The 27,014-nt window shown below is 45.0% G+C and overlaps 1 protein-coding gene and 1 pseudogene across 2 annotated transcripts in view; both read left to right on the top strand.

Annotated features, from left to right (window-relative positions):
• Tulp4 (TUB like protein 4) overlaps positions 1-27,014 on the top strand; it is a 198,858-nt gene that overhangs the window by 157,817 nt on the left and 14,027 nt on the right. For both annotated transcript variants that reach the window (XM_045158536.1, XM_045158535.1), the window contains exons 7-12: positions 1,435-1,601; positions 9,327-9,551; positions 10,416-10,650; positions 20,612-20,756; positions 23,754-23,898; positions 25,210-25,303. In XM_045158536.1, the coding sequence (XP_045014471.1) occupies positions 1,435-1,601; positions 9,327-9,551; positions 10,416-10,650; positions 20,612-20,756; positions 23,754-23,898; positions 25,210-25,303 (1,011 nt within the window). The remainder of the gene's footprint in view (positions 1-1,434; positions 1,602-9,326; positions 9,552-10,415; positions 10,651-20,611; positions 20,757-23,753; positions 23,899-25,209; positions 25,304-27,014) is intronic.
• LOC105944730 lies at positions 14,836-15,359 on the top strand (annotated as a pseudogene).

Here is a 27,014-nt window from a genome sequence, read left to right as displayed (position 1 = left end):
AATGCTCTCTAGTTTGCAGGGGAAGTAAAAGAACCTGAGAATGCACTGGCATTAGCGTGGGACTCCTCCCAGTGCGTGCATGAGAAGGAGTTGTGGGCATATGTGACCCAAGCTGGCTTGGGAGCTGGTCTCTGGCCTTGGACTCTGAACGGAGCCTTTCATGGCAGTACCCCTTTGCTGAGTTCAGCCCTGCCCTGCGAAGCGGCGCCTTGCAATACTCTTCACAGACCGCTGTGCAGCCAGTGGTGGCTTTAGGGTCCTGAGGGAGAAAAAGAAATGCTTTCCATCTTATTAGTACTAATAGCTTTTCAATTTTTTTTTTTTTTTACTAGCAAGAGATAAGTAATTGTCCATTTGAAATAAGACAAATGATTTAATAGCCATCTGTTGGGCAGGGGTTGGCCTGTAGGTAGGTCTCTCATCTCCAGTATGAGAATTTCTTTGATAAGACTACCGACCAGCCAGCATGACTCACGTGCTCTATTCTAAGCTCCCACATCATCAAGTGTCAGGTAGAAGCTGGCACTCTCACACGCACGTCTGCCCACTATCTGAACTTGATGGACCCAATGGTGCCAGATACCAAATGAATAAACTTGGACCTTTGCTTTTGATTTGCTTTGCTTTTTTTTTTAAAATTTTTTTTGTTTATTTATTTGAGAGTGACAGAGAGAGAGAAAGAGGCAGAGAAGGAGAAAAAAAATGGGTGTGCCAGGGCCTCCAGCCACTGCAAACGCACTTGAGATGCGTGCGCCCCCTTGTGGCACCTGGCTAACGTGGGTCCTGGGGAATCAAGCCTCGAACTGGGGTCCTCAGGCTTCACAGGCAAGCGCTTAACCACTAAGCCACCTCTCCAGCCCTGATTTGCTTTTTACATTGAGCTTTGACAAATTCTTTGAGCCTCTGTGGGAGTGAAGGACACAGCAGTGAGAAAGTACTTGTGTGACATGACACACAGTTGCAGATCTCACTATATTATCTAAAAGAGGTACCACAACTTGATGATGAAGGTGGTACTGGCAGTAGAGGCTTAACATGCCAACATTGTTTATTTTCTTATTTAAAATGAAGTTTTGTCACAGAGCCCAGGCTAGCCTCAAACTTGCCATCCTTCTGCCTTAACCACCAAAGTAGCTGGGATTATACGTTTGTGCTACCACACCGAGCTTTAACATGCCAGCTTTCTCAGGTTTGGTCTTCTTCTTGACTTAGTTTGTTTCAGGGAGGAGTACAGTCCCCACCCATGCAGCAAGCTCCTGTTTTTGCAGTGTCTGTACTGCCTTCAGAGAAATGTGCTATCAAGATCCTCGTGAGAAAAAGAGGAATGGTTTAGGACGTCTGCATTTTGAACAACTAAAGACACATAGCAACATGGCTGAGTGGCAAGTGAAAGGCTGTGTTCTCAAGCTGACCAGTCCTTTTGTTTGGTTTCAGAGGTGGTGGCCCAGTGGTGCACGCAGGGAGACTTGCTGGCGGTTGCTGGGATGGAGAGGCAGACCCAGCTTAGCGAGCTGCCCAATGGGCCCCTTCTGAAGAGTGCCATGGTGAAGTTCTACAACGTTCGAGGGGAGCACATCTTCACACTGGACACACTGGTACAGGTAAGCACAATCAAGAAATGCTACCAGTTTATTCACATTGTAATTGCCTTTGGTGAGTTTTCATTTTTTTTACTTAACTGAATTATGATATATAAACCATGAGAGATAAGGGGAAATGGGTTCTTTTTAACTAAAAGATTGATTCTATTCCCATTTCAAAATCAAATGAGTAGCTTGTAAGTAGGCACAATGCACTGGGGTTGATCCAGGCTGTGCAGTAGATTCAGGTCAGTGGGTGCTGGATCTTCACTTAATCACATGTAAGGGAGAACAGATCATTTTTGCAAGTTCTTAACTAAGATTTTCAGTAACAGAAGGCATATTAACAAGAGAAAGACAAACTTAACACAACCTATAAACCTCCAGTAGACATGGGAAGAAACCAGTAGAAAGAAATAAAACTCTCAGGTAGATCTCAAGGGAGATCTTAGACCCTGTGCTTACGTATAACTGCTGAGACACAGGAGAAGGGGGTGGGGGCATGTGAAAGCTAAACCCGTAAGACAAGGGTTTGGGATCTTACGGGTCCTTTGCACAGAGTCTAGGGATTCTGTCTTCCTCCTCTTGGTGGAAAGGGATTATACTAACAGAAGTTTCCACTCCTCTAACCCGTGGCAGCCACAATTTTCTCTCCATACATACCTCATGTAAGTGGAGTCATTACTGGCTTATTTTGTGTAGTATTGATGCCGTTGGGGTCCATCTGTGCTATAGCATATGTCCAAACCTCCTTCCGTTTTACAGTTAAATACTATTCCATCGTATGAAGATGGCACACTTGGTTTACCTTTCATTTCCCCATGATGCTTGGGTTCCTTCCACTTTTGGCTATTATAAATAATGCTTTTATGAACATGGATGTGCAAATACAATTTCTCTTTGCAATCCTTTTTTAATTATTTTGGCTGTGTACCCAGAAGTAAAATTATGGACCATGTGATTATTCTTTTTACTTATTTATATATTTTTTTGGTTTTTTGGAGGTAGGGTCTCACTGTGGTCCAGGCTGACCTGGAAGTAACTATGTAGTATCAGGGTGGCCTCAAACTCATGGCTATCCTCTTACCTCTGCCTCCCAAGTGCTGGGATTAAAGGTGTGTGCCACCATGCCCGGCATTTAATTTCTTTTTTAGACAGGGTCTCACTGTATAGCCGAGATATCCTGAACTCACTGTGGTGGCCTTGAGCTCATGGAGATCCACCTGCCTTAGCCTCCTAAATAATGGAATTATAGGCATGAGACACCTCACCTTGCCTTAGTCACCCTGATTTTAGTGTTTTCTGATGACCTTACCGTGCTGCTTTCCATAGTGGCTACCTCTCTGTGCATGCCCAGCAGTGCTGCAGAGTTCCAGCTTCTCCATGTGCTCACCAGCACTTGTCATTCTTTGGAGGTGCGTGTTTTTAAATGTCAGCTGTTCTGTTTGGTAGGAGATTGTATCTTAGTGTGGTTCTGATTTGTATTTCCCTGATGAGATTGAACATTTCTTGGTGATTCGTGTGTTTTTAAAGGGGTATCTGTTCAAGTCCTTTGTTCATTTTAAAGAAATGTTTTACTGTGTGTGTGTGTGTGTGTGTGTGTTCATGTGAATGTGGGCACATGAACAAGGACAACTTTCCCATCGGTCCTTGCCTGTTCCCTCATTGAGGCAAGATTTCTCACTCTGAATCTTGCTGTGCTGTTGTTTGCCACACTCACTATGAGCTTCCAGAAAATTATTCTTTCTCCTCCTTTCATCTCACCATAGTGTCAGAGTGCTGAGATTAGAGGTAGCCGACCCTGGCTTTTGACTTCCTATGCTTTATGTGGGGCTTGGGGGTCAAGTTTGGGTGGTGAGCACTCCACTAGGCCAGCTCCTCAGCTCCAGCCCTTTGCACATTTTTGAGTCAAGCTACCATTTTTTAATTATTGAGTTGTAGGATTTAAGTGTGCCTTTGGACAGTGTAGTATCTTTTGTGCAAACAAGCATATTTGTTCACTCATTTATATCCAGGCATCCTACGCAGACTTTAAGAGCTTCCTCTGTGACTGGTACTGAGCTTTTAAGTGTCAGTATTCAAGAGCTGAGGAAAGAGACATAATCTTTGCCTCCCACAAGCTTGGAAGCCAGTTAAGGAAGATAGCTAAATAACTATGTATTATATGTATTATATATTAAAAACAATTGTACATAAGCAGTTTAGGTTTTCAAGTAGAACTATTTGCCAGGTGCTACAGAAGCTCCTGGTAAATAGTATACAGAAAGAGAGCACTTGGTGGGAGTGTGAGGAGGTAGGGGAGTATTTTTTCCAGCTCTGCCCGTCCCTCCTCTTGTCTCATTGAGCAATTTCAGCTACTCTTACAGCTTTGTGTAAGGGTCTGGAGCAGAGGTATCCCACCTTCTGGCTTTTCTGGGCCACAGTGCACAGGGCCATAGAGCACAGGAAAGGACCTGTTGTAGATCCAGATGCCACACAAGCTTAGCTGTCTCACAGCACTGCACATATGATGTGTTCATCCCTCAGGCTGTTGTACCTTATAGACAGGCTCTTCTTCAGGTCATGCCCACACCATCCAGCAGCTAAGTCTACTTGAATCACCTCAGTTTCTCTGAAATAGGGTCTCCTTGTATAGCCTAGCATGACTTCACCATGTAGCCCAGGCTGGCTTTGAAAACCTGATCCTCCTGCTTAGCTGATGTCAATCAGTGTACTCTTCAATATTTCATAAGGACACTCAATTCCATTCATGAGATGGAGCCCCCAAAAGGCTCTGCCTCTTAATACAAGAACAATGGGGCTTGGGTTTCATTTAGGAGGGACATATTCAGGTAGTATCACGGGCCAGGATGTCTATGCCATGAGTTCTTGTTTGGTAAACAAGAAAAAGCCCTATCACCCACATGTGCGACTATAGCCCTGGGCAGAGAGATGAGGAAGGGCAGGCAGGGCAGAGGAGAGCAGCGGCCGTAATAGTCAGAGATGCTGGAGCCTTGGCTCCTGGACATACAGGAGGAGGACGTCAGCACTCTTGTGGTTACTTCAACGTTGCTGGGATGAGCATCCAAACCAAGCACACACCTTAGGAAAGGAAGAGATTTATTTCAAGAGTGCAGATCCAGGAGAAGTGTCTTCAAATGTCAGAAGAAGCTGGCTCCCATTCATAAGTCCAAGCAGAGAGACACCACTAAACAGCCAGAAACACCACCAAGCACAGCCAGAGCTCAGAAGCTTTCTGAATACATGAAGCTGGAATTCACATCTACTGCCAGTGACACACCCCCCCCAGCCAAGCAGCTGGAGACCCAAGTTATAAGCTTTAATAAAATACTGAGTCTATGCGGGGGACATACACGCAAACTGCCACAAGTGCCCATGAAGGCAGGCTAATTTAGCCACAAGTCCAGCCAGATGTGTGGGTACAGATAATTAGAAGCCAGTTGGGGATGTGGGACTAAAACTCAAGAAAGAGATTGGGCTAAAGATACAGATCCAGGCCATCTTCAAGGAGGCCATTTCTTGAGAGATGAGATTGGATTAAATGCCAAGGTGAAGAGAGAGAAAGGGCAGATGAGATGTCTTAAGAGAGAGAAGCGATACCCTCATTTAGCAAGCAGCAGGAGGAAAGAGGTAGAAGCAGAATGTCATAAAGAACCATTAAAAGAATGATGTCAACCAGGAGAACAACAGTAGAATGTAGACAGGACGAAATTGGATTCGGAGGTTTGAAGGTCAGCAGCGTTGTCTTGGTGGAATAATAGAGATGGAAGTCACACTGAAAGATTTGTTTTCAGTCAGTCAGTCTTTACTGAGTTGTGCATGTTGTTCTAGATGCTGGAGATGCAGCTGCAACAGCCACAATAAAGAATGAGACACAAAGTGATGCTAAAGTAGAACGGACAGAAGCTATCTAAGTTTCAGCTATGTAAACTGCTGAGAGGATCTATGGGTAAAGTGAAAAGAGGGGCTGGAGAGATGTCTCAGGGTTAAAGTTGTGCTGCCAAAAGGAGTTGAATCCCCAGAACCCATATCTAGCCAGAAGCAAACCACAAGAGATCCTGTCCCAAATAAGGTGGAAGGAGAGGGACCAGTACTCTGCAGCTGTCCTCAGATCTCCACTTGTGAACCAAGACTCACGTGTCGTCACACACACACAAATCAGTGTTTTTTTTAAAGAAAATGAAGAGGTGACTTGAAATAGAAAGATAAGACCATATTTATAAGTAAATAATAAGATCTAGGGGCAAAAAGGAGAAACAAAGAAGCAACAGAAGAGCACAGAGCCAGATCTGTTGTTCAGGAGAGAGAGTGCACCAAGAGCCAAACTGTTGAGGAAAAGAAGGGATGAAGCAGTTTCAGGCTAGCTTCTGACTTCTTCAGACACAGAGCGCAGTGCCATGAGGAATATGGTGCAGGGGTTTAGTGATAATGAGCTGTGGTGAGGTCTAAGTGCAAGGTGGATAATGTGACTTGAAAGTGAGACAGAATGCTGCCCTGTCTTATCTACATTAACAGGAGTCCAGGTGTATAAAGTTAGGTCAGACCCAGAGACCTGACGACTGAGGATGCTGTACTCCTAGCGTGGAGGCTAGATGGATGTAGACTTAGTGACCTGAGACCAGGAACGGGAAATCATGAAAGACTAGCTCAAGAGGAAATAATAAAAGCAGCACAGGGGGTTATAATTAGAGAGACATTTCACACTTCCTTTAGCAGTGACATAATCATAGCACAGTGAGCTCAGGAAGAAGCTCGAGTGGAGTAGGATGAGGCCAAGCTGCGGGGGAGGCCCCGGCGTCTGAGGGTTACAGGAGCGACGACTCTGTCCACAGTCGTGTACCTACTCAGGGCATTGTTTGGAACATAGTCAGTATTCAGAAGTGTTTGCTCAGTGGACTGATCCATAAGCAGGTGTGTCTTTCTGCTGATCACTGAGACTAGTTGAGGCTAAATTTTTACGTGTATCCTAATTGACTTTGTCTGTTGCTGTAACATATTACTTGAGAGAGACCTGATAATCTATAGGAAAAAAAGTATATTTGGCACATATTTCTGGACATTGGGAAGTCTAATAGCTTAGTACTACATCTCAGCATCTGGTGAAGGTCTTCTTGGCTGTAGCATAGTCCTGTCGGTGCTCCGATCCCTCACAGCCCTGTCCTGGAGCACACTTCCTGTCGGTACTTTGATCCTTCTCCAGACAGTGTCCTACTCTGTGGGAATCTCCTGCCTCAGCTCAAGGAAATCCACTCACCTCAACAGTTCATCCATAATCTGTCAAATCTGCAGGAAGGAGAGAGAGATTTAGGGCCCTCGTTTCTGTGTACTCTAAGGTGCTTGATACCTCTAGCATGCATTCCTTATTTTCTTCAAGTCAGAGACCATGGTGTCCTGGATTTTCTAACCTTAACTGTGTTGTCCAGGTTGAAGTAGCACTGTCCTCCCTCACTGTCCAGACATGCCACCATCTGCTGTTTCCTGTTCATCAGTCACACTTCCCAGTGGGCTTGTCTTTGCCTGAGGGCCACATGACCTGCTCATTCCTTTCTGGCATAATAGTGTAGGCCATTATCCACTCCTGTTTATGAAGCATGCTTCTTCTCTTGTCCATTTTCCTTTTATATAATCTGCTAACTGGTTTGTTTTTCAGTAAAATAGCCTTGACAAAATGGACTAGGGTGAGAATGTCTGACTGGCAGACAGTTGGGTTTCTCAGTGAGGCCGTTGTGTCAGGCCACCAATACCTAGAAGAGGTGGCCACTTGTAGTAAGATAGAGAGAAGCTGGGAGTTGTAACTCTCCATCTACTAGCTGGAACTGTTGCCTAACCTCTCTTGGCCTGTTTCCTCAAGTGTTAAAGGGAACAATGACACCCATGTACGAGAACTGAGAGGACTGTGAAAGACAGTCCTATGAGCACTTACTGTGCCACTGACAGAGGGTGAGTTTTAAAGACATGCTCACTTTGTGTTATAACAGGTGGTGGTTATTTGAGTACTTTTATCCAGTTTGAATAGATAAAAGTCTGAATTCTTGGTGTAAAAGAAAAGAGATGAGTACCGTGGATAATTTCATGTAGAACATGAAGTTACCTGTTGCACAGAGAGTTCTGAAATAAACAGCAGAATGATGAGGGACGAGGCCCGAAGGAGTGTGAGTGTGGCTGTCAGAGCTACAGATCTAGCAAAAAGGAATAGAAACTTGGAGGGAAGAAGTAACGTATTTCTGCAGACAGCTCCATCTATTCAGGTTGTGCCATCTGAAGACTGATTTTCATGACCTATGCTTTGATTAGGAATATCATATAAGAAGAGGGTCAGGATAAAAAGGCAGTGGTATGTCTTTAAGACTAAGCACGATGGCCGGGGATTTTGTTCATTGGTAGTGTGTGAACAGAGCAAGTGCAAGTTCAACCCCCAGCATTCCCTCCCCACCCAAGACCGTTTAAGCAGGATTTTGTTCCTTGGAGAGCCTCCATCCTAGCATGTAATTACATGGTTTGTGGATGCCAAATAATTTTTTATAATTTTTGTGTTGTCTGCCCTGTTCTCAGCAGTGATTCTGCCTTGCTGTGAATTTCCTCCTACACAGTCTACCTTCTTATGTACAGACCCAGCTTGGAAGGGCTCTAGAAGCACCGTACTCCAGTTCCTGGCTCTACAGCTAGCAGATGCATGGTCTTCCTTGGTAGAACTGTGGCCATTGCCCTACACCTACAGCAGCCTGGCCTCACTGTCCTCTTGGATAAAAATGAAGACAACTTATCTTCAACCTTGCATTTTTGCTTTCAGGTGGAAATCAGGATTAAGCTGACCCTGGAGGCTATTTTAAGGAATTGCCTTCCTGCGTTCCTTTTATCTTGATGTTTGATACAAAAATGTTGTGAAGATGCTGTTCCTATCTGTCATTCATTTAAAAGATCTGGCATCCTCACTTTGTGATCTCCGAAGCCCCTGGAGACCTCATTAAATGAATGTTCCATCTGTCTGGACCAGAACGAACAAATCTCTTGCTGTTTCCTCATCACAGCACTTACCACCTTCCTTGCTTGGCTGATCTTGTTTAGATGTCACTCTTGAGTTCAAGGTTTACTTCAGAACTAGAAGTTTCTAATATATACATGCATACCTTGACTCCAGCTTGCTTTTCCAAAGGAAATGTTGGCCATAACCTCCTTGTGGGTCCACCTTTCCAGGGTCCAACTTTCCAGAGAGTTCTATAGTTGCCTTTCCTGGCCCATCACATGAAGGATGGCTGAGAAAGGCAAGGGCCAACACCTGGGTTGTAGCCACACTGGGTCCCAGAAGTGCTGTGGTGCTATCTTCTTCTGTCTGCACAGTACTCCCATGTGACTGGAGGAAAGTGAGAGGCTTCTAGCTGTTGACTAGTCCCAGGTCTCATGGCTGGCCACCCCAGTGTTGAATTGACTCTGAAAGACTGCCTGTTGGGAGAGAAGGAAGAGACCATCTGGTTTACCACTTTACCACCTCCCAAGCCATAGAAATTACCACTGGGTAATGTGAGGAGCCAAATAACCAGCACTATAGGAAGGAATATTGGTGACTGTGCCCTGGGGTAATTGCCCCTATTAGTAGAAATGCTGTCATGTAGCACCATAGTGCTTTAAAAACTAATATGCTCAAAACCATATTTTAAAAAAGAGGTTTTTTTGAGACTAGTGGACATTATCTTCCTTTGCTGTCCAGAAGAGCAAAACCTTCATTGTCTTCCCTTCCCTTCTTGACAGCGCCCCATCATCTCCATCTGCTGGGGCCACCGAGACTCACGGCTGCTCATGGCCTCAGGACCGGCCTTATATGTGGTTCGTGTAGAGCACCGAGTATCCAGCCTGCAGCTGTTGTGCCAGCAGGCCATTGCCAGCACGCTGCGAGAAGACAAGGATGTGAGCAAGCTGACCCTGCCTCCTCGCCTCTGCTCCTACCTCTCCACTGCCTTCATCCCCACCATCAAGGTAAAGCCTTCCTTGCCTGTCTGCCAAAGAGTCAGGACACATGGTGGAGGCTGTCAGGGCAAGTGAACAGGGACGCTTCTGCCTCTCCACTGGTGGCCACATGCAGCTCTGCGGAGGCCTTCCATGTGCTTACCTACCTACTGCCTGCCCTAGTGCTCCTGTTAGCGCTGAAGTAAGATTCGTTTTGTGTGGTGGACCTTATCTTTCCCATGACCAGCTTCATTTCTGTTACCCTGATGATCGAAGGAGTGAGCATTGATTTAGCACTTCCTATGAACTACACATTGCACCAAGTTCTTTCTGAAAGCCTGTTTTGTTCCATCTTTGCCTCCTGGCAGATGTTGACATTGTCCTCATTTGGTTCAGAAGGGAAGTAACTTGTACACAGCTGGATAGGCTAGTCACAGTTAGACTCAGACCAAGTCTTAGACCTGCTGTTGTAATTCTAGGTAGTCCAGCTATCAGCCAGCCATCTCTTATACTAATTGTAACTCCATTGACTGTCTATCTGTAGAGGGAACATGTGGAATAGACCTCCCAGTGGCTGCTCACATGTGGGCTGCCACTAACCCCAGGCCCTCCACACCGTTGGACCTTTGCTATATTCTGTCTGTAGATTACATTGATTTGTTGGCTACTTTGTTCCTGATACACCAGAGTTATCCTCAGAGGTTGTAATTTAATTGTCAGAAGTGAAATCCTAGTTTGGGTATTGTTGAAAGGCCTCCACAGTTCTGAATCACTGTTCTACACCACAATTCACCACTGCCTACATAACAGCCTGGGCTCTGTCAGAGGGCCTTGTGCCCACTTTCTCTCTCTGGAGTACCAGCTTTGCCTTTTCTGCCTGTGTCCTGCCTCTAGCCCCCAATTCCAGATCCCAACAACATGCGAGACTTTGTCAGCTACCCCTCGGCAGGCAATGAACGGCTGCACTGCACCATGAAGCGCACGGAGGATGATCCTGAGGTGGGTGGCCCATGCTACACTCTGTACCTGGAGTACCTAGGTGGGCTTGTGCCCATCCTCAAAGGGCGGCGCATCAGCAAGCTGCGGCCAGAGTTTGTCATCATGGACCCTCGGACAGACAGCAAGTCAGGTGAGCCCCTTGCTGCAGGGCCCGAGACCATGATCTCATGTGATGGTGGACTGTCCCTCCTTCACCATGCAAAGAGGACCTCTCTGCGCTGGCTCATGTGAAGCATCCCAGAAGCTCTTTCCAAAGTCCCACCACAGCACGCGATTGCCCAGTGTCCTTGTTGGCATGTTTTTTGTGACATTCCATATGGTATCAAGTGAGGAACTATCAGCTCCTAGGCCAGGGAAAGCCAGCATGGGCCTCTGACCCCTCAGGGCCTCTCACAGTCCCCAGTCAAGTGTTCAGTGAGTGCCTGGTGTAATGTTGAGATGCATTCCTGCCCGCCCTCCTCAGTGGATGATAGAATCGAAGTGTTGAAACCTTTAGGCTCCTCCTCAGTCTCCTCCTCTGTTCCACTGATCCACTATTAACTGTTTTTTACCTCTCAGTGAACATTTCCTCCTGGTCCATAAGGTTTTAACATGAAGAATCATTCTGTCCTTCTAGAAATTCCCTTCACTCTCATTGCTCAGACATGTTGAAAGATGCCTCTCTGGGATCCTAGACTGAAGATCCCCACAGGAAGGGTTGGTGGGGGTTTTGTGCCATTAGTGTGCGCCCCATGTCTATTAATATCTGCAGCTCATACACCTGCTATCTCCTGGGAACCCTCCCCATGGCCTGCCATAGAAGGAACAGCACTAAGTAGGTGTCCATTTGGTTGTCATGGTGTCCTGCTCAGGAATTCTGCTTGCCCTGATGAATCCTGGGGGCCTGGCAGGAAGGAACTGAGTCACTTTGTCCTCCGTAGTGCCTTGTAATCATCTGGCCTTGAGGAGACATTGGTTAGAGTGGGTGTTTTCTTTATACTCTTCCTTGTGCCGGTTCATTCTCCTGCTGAGTATACTGGCCTGTGTGTCCCTCATTGTGTCTCTGAAGCTACTCCAACTCATGTGACCAGAGTCTGATTCTTAAAGCAGTGGATTTGTTCAACCTCACTCTCACTAGTCCATCCACCTGTGTCCAGCAGGCACTAGTCACTCTGCTTCCAGTGTTCCATATAAAATCAACAGCAAGGCTGGAGAGATAGCTTATTTAAATGCTTGCCTGTGAAGTCTAAGGACCCCAGTTCGAGACTCGATTCCCCAGGACCCACGTAAGCCAGATGCACAAGGTGGCACATGCATCTGGAGTTCGTTTGCAGTGGCTGGAGGTCCTGGTGTGCCCATTCTCTCCCTCTCCCTCCCTCTCTTTCTCTTTCTCTCTCTGTTGCTTTCAAATAAACAAAAATAAATAAAATTTTAAAAAATCAACAGCAGTAAATTCCAGGTCTGGGGAGATGGCTTAGCAGATATGAGCACTTGCTGTGCAAGCATCAGGGCCTGATGCTCCCTAGGTTTGTGTCTTCAGCACCCATGTAAACAGCTAGACATGGCCATACATGCTTGTAACCCCTGTCTTGTGGGGAGCAGAAACCAGAGAATAATTGGGACCCTCTCTCTAGTCAGCCAAAAAATAATAAATAATAACCAAAAAATAATAGCAGCTCCATGTTTACTGAGAGAGTCCTTCTCAAGGAAACACATAGATGAGCGATAGAGAAGACTAGGCATTCTCCTCTGGCTCTTACGTACTTACTTATGTACACATGCAGCACTCATGTCTGCAGACACATGCATGCAACATATACACACACTATACCTTACATGTTATGCATATACACACAAAGTAGTAGACCTCCACTTTTAAAAACTTGGGGCTGGGGCTGGAGAGATGGCTTAGTGGTTAAGGCACTTGCCTGCAAAGCCAAAGGACCCTGCTTTGATTCTCCAGGACCAATGTTAGCCAGATGCACAAGGGGGTGCATGCATCTAGAGTTCACTTGCAGTGGCTGAAGGCCCTGGCATGTCCATTCTCTCCCCCCACCCTTCTCTCTCTCAAATAAATAAATTAATTAAAAAAAAAAAACAACTTGGCACTGGAGAGATGGCTTAGTGGGTAAAGGGCTTGCCTTGCAAACATGAGGGCCTGAGTTCAGTCCTCAGAACCAATATCAAAAAGTTGGTTGTGGTCGCTTCATTTATAATCTGTGCTGGGAAAGTAGAGTCAGGCAGATCCCTGGAGCCCCCTGACCAGCCAGTCTAGGAGCTCCAGACCCATTAAAGACCTTATCTCAAAAGAGAAGTGGACAGCACCTGAGGGAAGAAATGCCCAAGGTTGTCCTCTGGCCTCTATACACACATGTATACATGCGCATGTGCGCGCGCGCACACACACACACACACACACACACATTTGTGTATTTGAAAAAATCAACTAGATGTTCACCATTTTATTTTTGACTCACGTGACAGACAAACCAATACCAAGTATAAAAAGAACAAGTGGAAGAATTTGGGACTGTGGTGCAGAGGCAGAAAGGAGGGAAAGACAGAAAGGAAAATAAGGAACATTGACTTAGGAGAAGGAAAACTCACTGGCTGGAGAGGGGAGGGCCAGGTCTGCAGTGCGCATGGCCTATACACGGCTCTCGCTGCAATCGGGCCTCCAAGGGCCCTTCCCTGGGTACAGCTGTGTACAGCCTAGGCTGAAACTGAATCAGTGAGGAGCTTCTGCTTCCCCCATCCTCCCTCCGTTGCCTAATCTCTGCAGAGAGGGCAGGAGGGATGAGGCGCTGTGACCGCTGCAGCTGCCGCCTCCCAAGCCACACGTGCTGGAAGTCTGACCTGCTGCCTGCCTGGAATGCCTGGATGTTCACAAGCTCACAGCAAACATTCAGTCATTTCAGTCTGTTGGAGAATGAGTTGTTTATCTTCATGATTTTTATAATTTCAAGATTTAAAAGTTGCAAAATGATCTGGAAAGATGGCTCTGCAGTTAAGCCACTTGCCTGCACAAAGCCTATAACAACCTGGGTTTGGTTCTCCAGTACCTACATAAAGCCAGATGCACAAAGTGGTGCATGCATCTGGAGTTGTTTGCAGTGGCTAGAGGCCCTGGAACATCCATTATGTCTCTATCTCTGTGTCTTTCTTTCTGCAATAAGTAAAATTATTTTTTAAAGTCACAAAATAAAGCAAAGTCATAAACATTTAGTCAATGCCTACTTTATGTGGTACTTGTTCTCCTGGAACGGTTAAGCAGTACCAGCATGCCCACCCTGCTGGCATACAAGAGAATTTGAGGGTTTAGAAAGTTCAGCAAGAAAGCCAAGATTCAAACCATCTCACTACAAAAATAGAAGCTATGGGGCTGGAGAGATGGCTTAGTGGTTAAACGCTTGCCTGTGAAGCCTAAGCCTGGTTTGAGGCTCGATTCCCCAGGTCCCATGTTAGCCAGATGCACAAGAGGGCGCAAGCGTCTGGAGTTCCTTTGCAGTGGCTGGAGGCCCTGGCATGCCCATTCTCTCTCTTCTCTCCCTATCTGCCTCTTTCTCTCTATGTCACTATCAAATAAATAAAAATAAACAAAAAAATAAAAAAAATAGAAGCTATGTCATAAGGCACAATATGATTAATTGCCAACTGAATGGTATATATGAACTAGCTTCGAGGATGGAAATAACTTAAAACTTTGAAAAGCAAGGAATTTCTAGCCCTTCCTAGCTCCACGTCATTGTTTCTCCATGGCCCGTCACCACCGAAATCACCTGAGAGATGTGTGTAAAGGGAAGTTCCCAGGTTTGCTCTACAGATTGACTCATTAGGTCTCAAATGTGGCCTGGCAAGCTTAGTGGGTTCCCCAGGTGATTTTTATGGCACTGAATTTTGTGATTGACTGCAGGGAATGTTCTCCAAATGACTCAGTAAGTATTTTCCTCAAAATTAAACCGTGAAGCTGGAAGTGTAGCTCAGTTGGTAGACTGTCACGTAGCATGCACCGTTGCCTGGGTCCAGCCCCCAGCATGACATAAACTGGATGACACAGTTGACACATGCTTATAATCCCAGAATTTTGGAGGTGGAGACAGGAGGGTCAGAAAAGTTCAAGGTCATCCTCAGCTTCATATCAAACTTAAGGCCAGCCTGTAACACATGAGACCCTGCCTCAAAAGAAATCTCCAGTGTTTATTTGTGTACTAGGTAGTATGAGTCCTAGAAAATTGAAGTGAAAATCCACAAATTTTAAAAAAGAAAAATTTTAAATATTTACTTAAGAAATAGAAAGCAACAGTCGGCGGCCCCGTGCAGCAGGCTCCGGGCGGGGATGGTGGCATTGGCTGGAAGCGGGACGCCCCAGAGGAGGAGGCTTCCGGAGGGGAGGCAGTGGCCTTGCAGCCCCAAGCTCCGACGAATGCGTCCGGGGCTCGCCTCTCGAGGCTGCCTCTGGCGCGAGTGAAGGCCCTGGTGAAGGCGGACCCTGATGTGACGCTGGCGGGATAGGAAGCCATCTTTATTCTGGCGCGCACCGCGGAACTGTTCGTGGAGACCATTGCAAAAGATGCCTATTGCTGTGCCCAGCAAAGAAAGAGGAAAACCCTACAGAGGAGAGATTTGGATAATGCAATAGAAGATGTGGATGAATTTGCTTTTCTAGAAGGTACTTTGGATTGACTGCTGAGCTGAGTGTTTTTGTGAGCTTGTACTGCATTTTTCAGCTCACCCCTCTGAAGGCTTCAGCTTCGAAGAACAGAGTCTGCACGTATACACTCTGCCTTTTCTACCTTTACCAAAGCTGGTATAAGAAGAGATCACATCCAATAGCTTTCTCTACAAGATATTCCACTAGTTAAGTCTTCCATTTCAAGCCTGAATGTAGCTGCTACTGCTTGGGGCAGAAATGAAGAAACTGTTCTATAGAAGTGGCTTAATGAATGAGGTAGACCAGAAAAAAAGGTCTTTGATAACTTCATTCTAGTGTGTTTTATAATCTCACCTTTGCTCTTGCTCTGTAACTAGATGACCGCTGTGGCCAGGTGCGCAGACCTTCCTTATCTTTCCTGCCAGCCGTTAAACCATCTTTAAGTTAATTTTGTTCTTCATTCCCCCAGCATGTCACTGGAGTGTGGGGCCACAATTTGTCAAGTAATGCTTGTTCAAAGAAACATGGTTCTAGATTGAAAACCATTAAAAGTACTTTTTCCTAGAAGTTTAATTGAAGTATAATTCATGTATCATACACAATTCAATGTTTTTTTCTGTGTATTCACAGACATATACAACTATAACCATAGTGAATTTTTGAATTATTTCCATTTGAATGGAATCACATGAACCCTTTTTGTCTGTAGATGATGCTGTTTCTTTCTATTTTATCTTTGTTGGACTAGTGCGTGTTGGTAACTCCTTCCCTATGGTAAAATATACATGGTATGGAATTTACCATTTCAGCCATTTATAAGTGTATAGCTCAGTGACATTGAGATACTCATTATATAACCATCACCATCTTTCTCCAGAGCTTTGTAATTGTCTCAATCTAAAACTTGATATGCATTAAACAGTAGATCCCTTTTCCTGGTTAAAAAAAAAGAAAAGAAAAAGAAATAGAAAGCAGCAGATAGAGAATGGACATACCTGGGCCTCTAGCCACTAAAAGGAACAAACTCCAGACACATGTGCCACCTTGTGTATCTGGCTATCTGTGGGTCCTGGGGAATAGACCTGGAGTCCTTGGGCTTTGCAAGCAAGCACCATAACCAGTGAAACATCTCTCCAGCCCATAAAGAAAATTTTAATCAGCTCTTTGGGGGACTGGATACTAGGGATAAAACCCAGGGCCTGGACATACTGCATAAATGGTCTGCCACTGAGCTGCATCCCCAGCTGAGAGTAAGGCATTTAAGGGATAATTAAGGTTTAAAAAAAATTACTAGGGTCCTAATTGATTGGTCACCTTATTTATTTATTTTTGTTCATTTTTGTTCATTTGAGAGTGATAGAGACAGAAAGAGGCAGAGAGATAGAGAGAGAGAGAATGGGTATGCCAGGGCTTCCAGCCACTGCAAACAAACTCCAGACACGTGCGCCCCCTTGTGCATCTGCCTAACGTGGGTCCTGGAGAACTAGCCTTTTTTTTTTTTTTTTTTTTTTTTTTTGGTTTTTCGAGTTAGGGTCTCACTCTGGCTCAGGCTGACCTGGAATTCACTATGTAGTCTCAGGGTGGCCTCGAACTCTCGGAGATCCTCCTACCTCTGCCTCCCGAGTGCTGGGATTAAAGGCGTGCGCCACCACGCCCGGCGAGAACTGAGTCTCGGAACTGGGGTCCTTAGGCTTCACAGGCAAGCACTTAACCACTAAGCCATCTCTCCAGCCCTGGTGACCTTGTTTTAAAAAAGGGAAAGAGGGGCTTCTCCTCCACACATACAGACATTAAGGAAAGGGTCCATGGACTCTTCAAGAACTCTGGCAGTCATTTGCAAACTTGGAAGAACAGATTGGAGAAACACCTTAATCTTGGGACTTCTAAGCCCTTATAATTGGGTGAACCAATTCCAAATTGAATAATTTTGTTTTTCTGATTAATGCAGACTGTAGAGCTGTGAAGTGGCTTCTATAGTAATATATATTTTAATGGTTGAAAAACTCCTTGGAAGTAAGAAAGTAATAGTTAGCAGCTGGAAGAGTTTTGAAGCTCATGATAGAAATATAGTTGTTAAGGCAATTGTGATTGATTCTCACATAAGTATTAGCCTGTTGAGAACTGAAGAAAAGGCAGTCCTACTTATAAAATGGCAAGGATTTAGCTAGATTGTTTCTGTTTTCAGTGTTATATGAAAGAGAGAGAACTTTTTTTGTTTGTTTGTTTGTTTTGTTTTTCAAGGTAGGGTCTCACTCTAGCTCAGGCTGACCTGGAGGGCCCAGGGGACCGTATTTTGTCTCCCCAAAATTTATGCATTAAAGTCCTACCTTGCATTGTGACTATATTTGGAGATGAAGCTTTCGGGGGGTGGTAATTAAGGTTTAATGAAATCGTAAGGATGGGGTTTTAATCTTACAGGTTTAGTGACCTTAGAAGAATAAGAAGAGAGAGAGCGCGCTCTCACACTCACTCATGCACACTCCCCCCATGTTTATGATCTGAGGAAAGGCCATGAGAGCAAGAAAGCGGCCACCTACCAGAAGAAGCCGCAGCAGATTCCTGCCATGCCAGCACCTTCACCTGGGACTTACAGCCTTTGGAACCATGAGAAAATAAGTTTTCATAGTTTAAGCCACCCAGCCTAAGATACAGCTTATATATAAAAGCCATTAAAGTATGTATTAGAGAAGGTTGTTTTAAATTCTACAGGCATATCCAATTATAGGCTGCATATTTAGAAAGTTGCCTCAAAGTAAATTAGCATGTTCTTCAGAACTAGCAAAACTGGGATGTGAAGCCCATACATTGGAGTTGCCTTGGGTTACCAAAGACCAATCCCTAGTCAGCTTTTTCCAAAGCTTGGACATTTGTTCATGATGAACTAGTGGCACAGAACATCTGCGTGTGTGCGGGACACCCGTGCCTCCCTGGCTTCCCTGGACCTGGAGGCTGCCCAGGGAAATTCTAGTTGTGATGGCACACGCCAAAGAAGAGTGTTTCTTTCATGCAGACAGGATTTGAGGCATGTACTCTGAGAGCAGCTTCTTCCTTCTCTCCCAGGCCGTAGACCTTTGTTCACCCTTCAGGAAATCTTCATTAAGTTCCTAGGATTGTTCTAGTCCCTGGGGGTACAGAGGAGGCAAAGGAGACAGCTGTTCTCCCTGACTAGTTTGTTCACTAGCTGGAAAAATAGACAATTAAAAGGTACTTGTGGGCTGGGGAGATGGCTTTGCGGTTAAGTGCTTGCCTGTGAACCCTAAGGACCCTGGTTCGAGGCTCGATTCCCCAGGACCCATGTTAGCCAGATGTACAAGGGGGCGCACGCATCTGGAGTTCGTTTGCAGTGGCTGGAGGCCCTGGTGCACCCATTCTCTCTCTAGCTACCTGCCTCTTTCTCTCTGTGTTGTTCTGAAATAAATAAATAAAAATAAACAAATATTTAAAAAAAAGGTACTCGTAAGCAACAGAGAAAGTGCAAGTTGATGTGGAGAGGATGTTGGTGGATGAGTGAGTGGCATGTGACTGGTTTCCCTCAGGGCAGTGCATGCTCCCATGCTGTGTGTTTGAATCCTGTGTTTGAATCAACTTCCTTTGGCCTAGTGACTCCTAAATCACATGATACATACAAATTACTGTTTGGCACATGTGAATTAATCCTTTGTATGTGACCAGACTCAGATATACAACACTGGGCTTGATGCATACAAGAGTCATGTGCCTTGGGCTGGAGAGATAGCTTAGCTGTTAAGGCATTTTCCTGCAATGCCGAAGGACCTCACGTAAGCCAGATGCACAAGGGGACACACGCATCTGGAGTTCATTTGCAGTGGCTGGAGGCCCTGATGATGCACCCATTCTCCCTCCCTCCCTCCCTCCCTTCCTCCCTCCCTCCCTTCCTCCCTCCCTCCCTCCCTCTCTCTTGTGCGCTGTCTGAAATAGATAAGTAATTTTTTTAAAGAGTCACGTGCCTTATGATGCAGCTGAAATAGGAGTGGTGTAGTGGGCACACACTGGACAGTAGCCTCCTTTAAAGTAGCAGCCAGCTCTTCAGCTCAGAAGACACTCCTGTTCACAGAGTCACATGTATATGTTAAGAAATTTCAAAATGGGCTCAGATCAACCCAGCCTTTGAAACGTCACATCCCTAAGCTGGGCATGGTGGCACATGCCTTTAATCCCAGTACTCAAGAGGCAGAGGTAGGTCACCATGAGAATATATAGTGAATTCCAGGTCAGCCTGGACTAGAGCAAGACTACCTTGAAAAACAAAAAAAAAAAAATCTCTTTTTTAAATTTTTTATTTATTTGAGAGCGACAGACACAGAGAGAAAGACAGATGGAGAGAGAGAGAATGGGCGCGCCAGGGCTTCCAGCCTCTGCAAACAAACTCCAGACACATGTGCCCCGTTGTGCATCTGGCTAACGTGGGTCCTGGGGAACCGAGCCTCGAACCAGGGTCCTTAGGCTTCACAGGCAAGCGCTGAACCGCTAAGCCATCTCTCCAGCCCCCATCTCTTTTTTAAATGGAATTACTCAATCTCTGAATCTTTCCATTCAGATTGAGTGATTCAGCTATTTTTATTACCTGGTAAGGCTTTTGAGTCTTTAGGGGAATAAAATTTTAGTGAGCAATGCAAAGTAATTTTGAAGACTGGAGTGCTTATAGTGATGACAGGTGCAGGGGCAAGGGTGCGGGAGTGAGCAGTGAAGGATGGAGAGAGAGTGGTGGGGAAAGAGCAGCCGGAAGAGAATTCAGGAGGATGAGCTTGTCTCCTGCAGGTTTGTGATTGGCTCACTCTCTGTATGTCGTCTTATCTTATGCCTTGATCATAGTCTTCCTCCTCATGGCCAGTTAGCAGTTACATAATCTAGAACAGAGTCTTTCTCAGATTCCATACTCAGAGCATTCAAGCTACCGCTGAAAGTCTCCATTGTGCAGGGTCTTCCCCTCATTACCCTGTTAGGCAAGTAATTGCACCAAGTAGGACCACCAGGCCCCACAGCTAGCCTGTGACAATTCCAGACAAAACTGCTGATGGACTTGACATGGACCAGCTCCATCAGGGCTGTAATCCCAGTAAGCCTGGACCAGTCAGGGACTTCCCAGGTCAGAAGCAGGTTCCAGGGAGCCTGTCAGCAAACTTCAGCCAGGTTCTCAGGAAACACTGTTGTCATAAAGTACTACAGTGTGAAGACATGAGGGTTTAGCTTCAGTGCAATGCACAGTTTTGCACATGCCTACGGTACTCAAACATCAATCACATCAGTTTGATTACAGAAGTTGCCCACTTCTTAGAAAATAGCATAAAGATGTAAATGGAAAATCAGTGACAAACTACTCCTTTTCAGCCTGTAAACCTAAAAAGGCGGCCACTAGAGTCAGTCTGTCCTTTATAGCAGTGATTGTTGTAAGGATCTAACTGATTAGCTTCCCTTAAAGTTGCTGGTTGGTGTCTTACAGATGAGATCTATGGGAACAGCTTGATTTCTACTGTGATCGACAGCTGCAACTGCTCAGACTCCAGTGACGTTGAACTGAGTGATGACTGGGCTGCTAAGAAGTCTCCCAAAATTTCCAGAGCTAGCAAACCACCCAAACTCCCAAGGTAATCTTAGTCTTCAAGGTGCGTCCCCATTTTGTGCCTTTAGCAGACATGGTCGTGTCTGCTCCTGTGACAGTCCATGAGTCCAGAATGCCGCCAGTTCCAGAACCTGTTCTTTTTTTTTTTTTTTTTGGTTTTGGTTTTGGTTTTGGTTTTCCAAGGTAGGGTCTCACTTTAGCTCAGGCTGACCTGAAATTCACTATGTAGTCTCAGGCTGGCCTTGAACTCTTGGCAATCCTCCTACCTCTGCCTCCCAGGTGCTGGGATTAAAGGCATGCGCCACCACGCCCGGCTCAGAACCTGTTCTTGCTCACATTAACTTTGTTGTATTAAAAAGAGAGAGAGAGAAGAGGAATCTGATACTCATACAGCAGCAAGACCAGACTCCCCTCTTTGTTTTCACATCACCTGCTCTGGAATTTACTACTGGAATAATTAAAGCTTTTCCTCATGCGAAGCCCTAGGACCTTTCGGGGGATCAGCAATGATGGTGGGTGGCCAAGGGAGGCTTTCCAGCTTAGGAAAAGAAAGAGAAAGGTTTTGTCGTACATGTAATATATTGGGGGAAAAAAAGCCACATTAAATTCCTATAATGCTATAATTGGGAAAGTAACAATGAGCTAAAAAAAAGAAAACTTAAGGCTTGTCTGAAGTCAGGAAGCTGAGAGGGAAGCAGGAGGACTTACGTCATCACAGGTGAGCCTTCCTACTCTGTTGCCAACATGGCTACATGACTTTGGACACACGTAAAAGTTCCCTTATTGGTGGACATCAGTGGTTAGACAGATCCTCACCAAAACCCTGGCTGGTTTACATCTTTGTAATGCCATGCACTTTTAAGGGAGAATTTGCATACAGCTATAGGCATGCCCAAATGCTTGACTCTTATTAAAACAGTAGCTCATTGGGCAGTTGACGTATCATTCTCTCCCCACTCAGTTCAGAATTCTTGCATTCATATAACTTTATGTTGTTACAGATTAGTTTTTGCTTGTTTTCATACACGACAAAATTAAACAATATATGTTTTTGAATAAAATTAAGCAATATATATTTTATCTTGCTTTTGTGGCTGCACATGAGTTTGAGATTTTGTCACATTATCATGTGTGTCAGTAGCTTGTTTTTCTTTATTCCTCTGTGGAACTGTTCATTGTACCACTTAATGCTGCTGTGTGGTTATGCTGTTTCCAAGCAATGGATAGTTAATAGTCTCCAGTTTGGGATTATGTTGAGTAAATTCACTATAAATGTTATATGCAAGTCTTTGTAAATACCTACAGTCATTTCTCTTGGATATATACTGTAAAGGGAGTTACAGGGCCATGGATGACACATATGGTAAACTTCAGTGAGAGCTGCTTTCAAGGCGGCTGCACCAAAGTAAACCCTCCACGCTGTGAGTGAGAACCCCCACTGCTTCCACTCACCTGGAGTTCTTCGTCACTTACAAAGTTGTCTGATCATGGTGGGTGTGTGGTGGCTCCTATTTAGTTGAATTCTGGTGTCTTCAAGGGCTGATGTTGCCCAGCACCTTCTCACATGTTTACCAGCTGTCTACTTAGTATCTCCTTTTGTGATGTGTTCATTCAGTCTTTATCCTTTGGTTTGGGCGGGGGGGTTCATGGTAGCATCTCACTCTAACCCACATTGGCCTAGAATTCACCATGTATTCTCAGGCTGGCCTTGAACGCTTAGTGATCCTCTTACCTCTGCCTCCCAAGTGCTGGGATTAAAGGCATGTGGCACACACCTGGCCTTTTACCCATTTTTTATTGGGTTGTTTTCTCTAAGTTGTAAGACTTGCTTATGTGATCTAGGCAGGAGTCTTTCAGCATCTTTGTGACTGCTGGATGGTTTAGTGAATGAAGGCTTTTCCTCATCCATTCCTTTGTGTCCTGTTGAGGAAATCTTTGTCTACCCTAAGCCTGTGAAGGAGATCTGCTATTCTCCTTCAGAGCTCTGGAGTTTTAGCTTTCACATTAAATCTTGCATCAGCTTTATATCCAGAACAAATTTTGTGGATGGTATAAATTAAAAGTAAACATTTATTTTTTCCATATAGCTGTCCAGCTGCTCCAGTAATGTGACCGCTTTAATTTTTCATCTGAAGCTCATTAAAGATGCACATAAAATTATGAACTTCCAACATTTCTGCCATGGTTTGCCTTTTTCCATTACTTAAGCAGAGCGGGAATTTACCATGTATACACCTTAACCTTGTGCCTTTGAAAGCTGTGGCCTCTCTAGTTCGTCCCCTCTCTGGCCTCCCCACTGTAATCCCTTCTCCATAGCAGTCAGGCCGATGGTCCTAGCTCACAGCTTAATCAGCTCAATCCTCCATCCTCCCATTCCTCAGGGTCCTGAATTTTCTGTCAAGTTGGACAGCACTGCAGATAGGGCTGCAGCATTTTTTCATAGGCCGTTACAGACCTTACTGTACTCATTGATACTCACTGTGCCCTCTGTGAGGTGGACTGGGGTCAAACACCTTTATCTTCTTCACGCTACAAGTAAAGGAATCAAGAGAGAAAAGATATAACCTGGGATCTAAAGGCAGCAGAAAAGAATTACATTCCCTTGTTTTCCTTCAGTATTACAGGTGGTGAAGTGTTAGATAAATCTGTTAAAATCCAAACTGTCCCAGTGGCCTTGGGATGGGAAACGACTCCTTCCTCCCCCCTCCCTCCCCATCTTGCCATTTTCCCCAGAACTGACTGGGGAAGGGACTATGAGTCAGTGGTCAGTGAATGTTAATGTTCTTAGGTTTTACAAATGGATTTTTTGGTATAACTTCAGTATTTTTCAAATACTCTACATATTATATCCAGTTAGCATTCTTTATGTTCCCCAAGCAGACACAAGAGAGATTGTTATGAAATTAAAGCCCTGACCACTGAGAATCCACATCAACAGCTGACCATGGGGAGGAAGAGTGCTGGGCCCAACGGCAAGCACCCCTCAGCACATGCCTAACCCCTCCTGGCCCTGTCTCCACAGGATCAGCATTGAGGCGCGCAAGTCTCCCAAGCTTCCTCGGGCTGCTCAGGAGATCTCACGATCTCCCCGTTTGCCCATGCGCAAACCCTCCATTGGCTCCCCAAGCTTGACACGGAGAGAGTTTCCATTGGAAGACATCACTCAGGTAGAAGGATGAGAAATGACTGCTGCCTCCTGCCATTTTCCTCTTCCCTGTTTCTGTTCCCTCTTCCAGACCTAGCTCAGTGCCACCTCCTTCCTGAAGCCTTCATGCTCTGGCTCAGCTACCATGTGCCAACACATCTGGTGTCTAACCCCTCCTGATACTTCTCCAGTCACTAAAAGCCTTATCTGAATGTTAGGTGGTATGACCCTCAAGACAGGATTATCCCCATCTGTATTTTGCTCTTGTGTGTGTATGTATGTGTATACAACGCACAGCCCTTGGGCAAAGTGGTAACTCCTTTAAATGTTTTGAATTGATCTGAATGAGAGAACAGATAATTGGGTAGTTTCAGGACATAATGGTTTCCATGCAAGTGATGTGTGCAGAATCTCTAGGGTGAAAGGACTCAGGGTTAAGTCCCCCCAGTCCAGTGATTCAGAGAAAGGGTAAAAGTGCTCAGGGTTAAGTCCCCCCAGTCCAGCAATTCAAAGAAAGGATAAAAGTGCTCAGGGTTAAATCCCCCCAGTCCAGTAATTAGGAGAAAGGTGAAGTGAAGAGAAATGGGCCAGATCACTTGGGGCCTTTTACTTTTTTAAAAAATTTTTATCATTTTGTTACATTTGTTATATTGTTTTCATTTATTACTTTTATTTGCTTTCTAATTTTTCTAGATAGCCCAAAATGATCTAGAACTCATGATATTCCAGCCTCAGCATCCCAATTTCTGGGATCACAAACCACACCTGGCTTTCATTTTTTTCTTTATGTTTGAGATTAGAACTTGCAGTCTCAGGCAGACTTGGAACATCCTAGGCTCAGGCAGTCTTCCTGCTTCACTGGTTTGGACTATAGGCATACACCATTATACCCAGCTTTGTTCTCCTCCCCCCCCCCCTTTTTTTTTGAGACACGGTGTTTTATGTAGCCCAGGTTGGCCTTGAACTATTCTCCAGACAGCCAAGGATGACCTTGAATTTATAATCCTCCTACCTTCATCTCCTGAGTTCTGGGATTACAGGTGTGATCCACCATGCTCAGTTTTATGCAGTGCTGGGGATCAAACCCAGGACCTCATGCATGCTAGAGAAAGACTCTACCAACTAAAGCTACATCCCCCCTAGTCCTTTGATGGCCTTTATAAGTTGTACATGTGGGCATGCAGGGACAGAGCCAGCCCTCCCTACCACTGGCAAAGGAGAATCCGTTACGCCGCAGTCGCCACCTGGACTTGGAAGTGACACCGTGAGGGCGGGTTGACGTCTGTGGCAGCGACACTTGTACTTAACTAAGATGCGGTTTCTTTTCCCACAGCACAACTATCTTGCCCAGGTCACGTCCAATATCTGGGGAACCAAATTTAAGATTGTGGGCTTGGCTGCTTTCCTGCCAACCAACCTCGGTGCAGGTAAAATTCACTCTTTTTTTCTCAGTGTCCCAGTTAGACCTACTTTCAAGTTTTGGCAGCTTAAAATAGAAAATGAGATCTTGAAACAATACAAAATTAAGAACATGTGTAATCATAAGTATGTGTATAACCTTCCCTCAACCCTGATGATTTCAGAATAAAAGTAGACTCATCACTCAAATTGTGTTTTGCCACTGGCAGTTTCATTTTTATCCCAATAACCTCTTATTTATAAAAATAATGGAAATAGCCAAAAACTTCTCTTAAAGTTCTCAAAGATCTCTCAACATTTTGCATTTGTGAGCAAAACTAGTACTGGTGCCCAGGTTCTTGAAGCACAAGAAACTTGTCAAGGAAAATAAAGTTAATAACTTTAAGTTGGCTGAGGGTTAAGAGTGCAGTTCTTCAGCTGGAGAGATGGCTCACAGGTTAAGTGTGCTTCTTGCACGTGTGTGAGGGCCTGAGGGGGCGTGAAAGCTCTAGTTTGAATCTCCAGATCCCTCGTAAACAGCTGAATATGGCTATGTCCATCCCTGTACATTGATAAGATTGAGACAGAGGAAAACTGAACCAAGGGTGTGCAAGGCTGGGCCAGAACCCAGATTCTAGTTCTCATTTACATTCCTGTCTTAAATGAATGGTAGTAGCTTATTGTATCTACCTCAGAAACAGCAAACAAATGAAAGTGGGAGAAGACCTTTTCACAGCAACTCCTTCTGCTAGGTTAATCCCTGTGGACTGCAGAGCTGTTTGTTCCTCCTGTTCACCACCTCCATCCTTCTCTGTTGCCTTGTTTCCCATTGTATACATCTCTCTGTGAGGCTGGGCAGAGCTGCGGCATTTCGCCTCTTATGTGCCTCTGCAACTGGATGAAAATCATTCATTAAACATTCTGAATCTAGCCATGAGTTGATTCCACACACACTCTATAAAATGTAACTCATATGTTATAAATACCCATTGAGGGCTGGAGGAATGGCTTAGCAGTTAAGGCATGTGCCTGCAAAGCCAAAGGACCCAGGTTCGATTCCCCAGGACCCATGTCAGCCAGATGCACAAGGGAGTGCACGCATTTGGAGTTTGTTTGCAGTGGCTGGAGGCCCTGGCGTGCCCATTATCTCCCTCTCTCCCTCCCTCTTTCTCGGTCAAATAAATAAATAAATATTAAAATAAATAAAGATTTTATAAAAAAAAAAATACCCATTGATGCTGGCTAGGAAGATGGCTCAGCAGTGAAAAGGTATTTTCTTACAAAGCTGCCAGCCCAGGCTTAATTTCCTAGCCACCCATGTGAAAGCAAAAGCCAATTGGGCATTCACTTGCAGCAGTGATACACGTGTGTGTGTGTGTGTGCACACACACATGCAAATAAATAAGTAAGTAGTTATTTTTAAAAATATTGCTTAGTAGTTAAGGTGCTTGCCTGCAATGCCTAATAACCCTGTATATTCCCCAGTACAAACATAAAGTCAGGTGTACAAAGTGGTACATGTATCTGTAGTTCATTTGCAGTGACTACAGCCCTGGTACACACTCATATTCATTCATTCATTCATTCATTCTCTCTTTTTCTCTCTCTCTCCTGTTTTTCTCTCCCTCCTCTCTCTCAAAATAAATAAAATATTTTAAAAGTCCATCAATGGACTGTGGGGATCATAGTGCCATGATAGAACCCTTACCTAATATGCATGAGTCTCTGGGCTCCATGCCC

This window comes from Jaculus jaculus, chromosome 9 (genome assembly GCF_020740685.1).
Source record: "Jaculus jaculus isolate mJacJac1 chromosome 9, mJacJac1.mat.Y.cur, whole genome shotgun sequence".
In the NCBI taxonomy this organism is placed as follows: Eukaryota; Metazoa; Chordata; class Mammalia; order Rodentia; family Dipodidae; genus Jaculus; species Jaculus jaculus.
The sequence above is the reverse complement of the archived record's forward strand: the minus strand, read 5'-3'. Positions and strand labels throughout refer to the sequence as shown.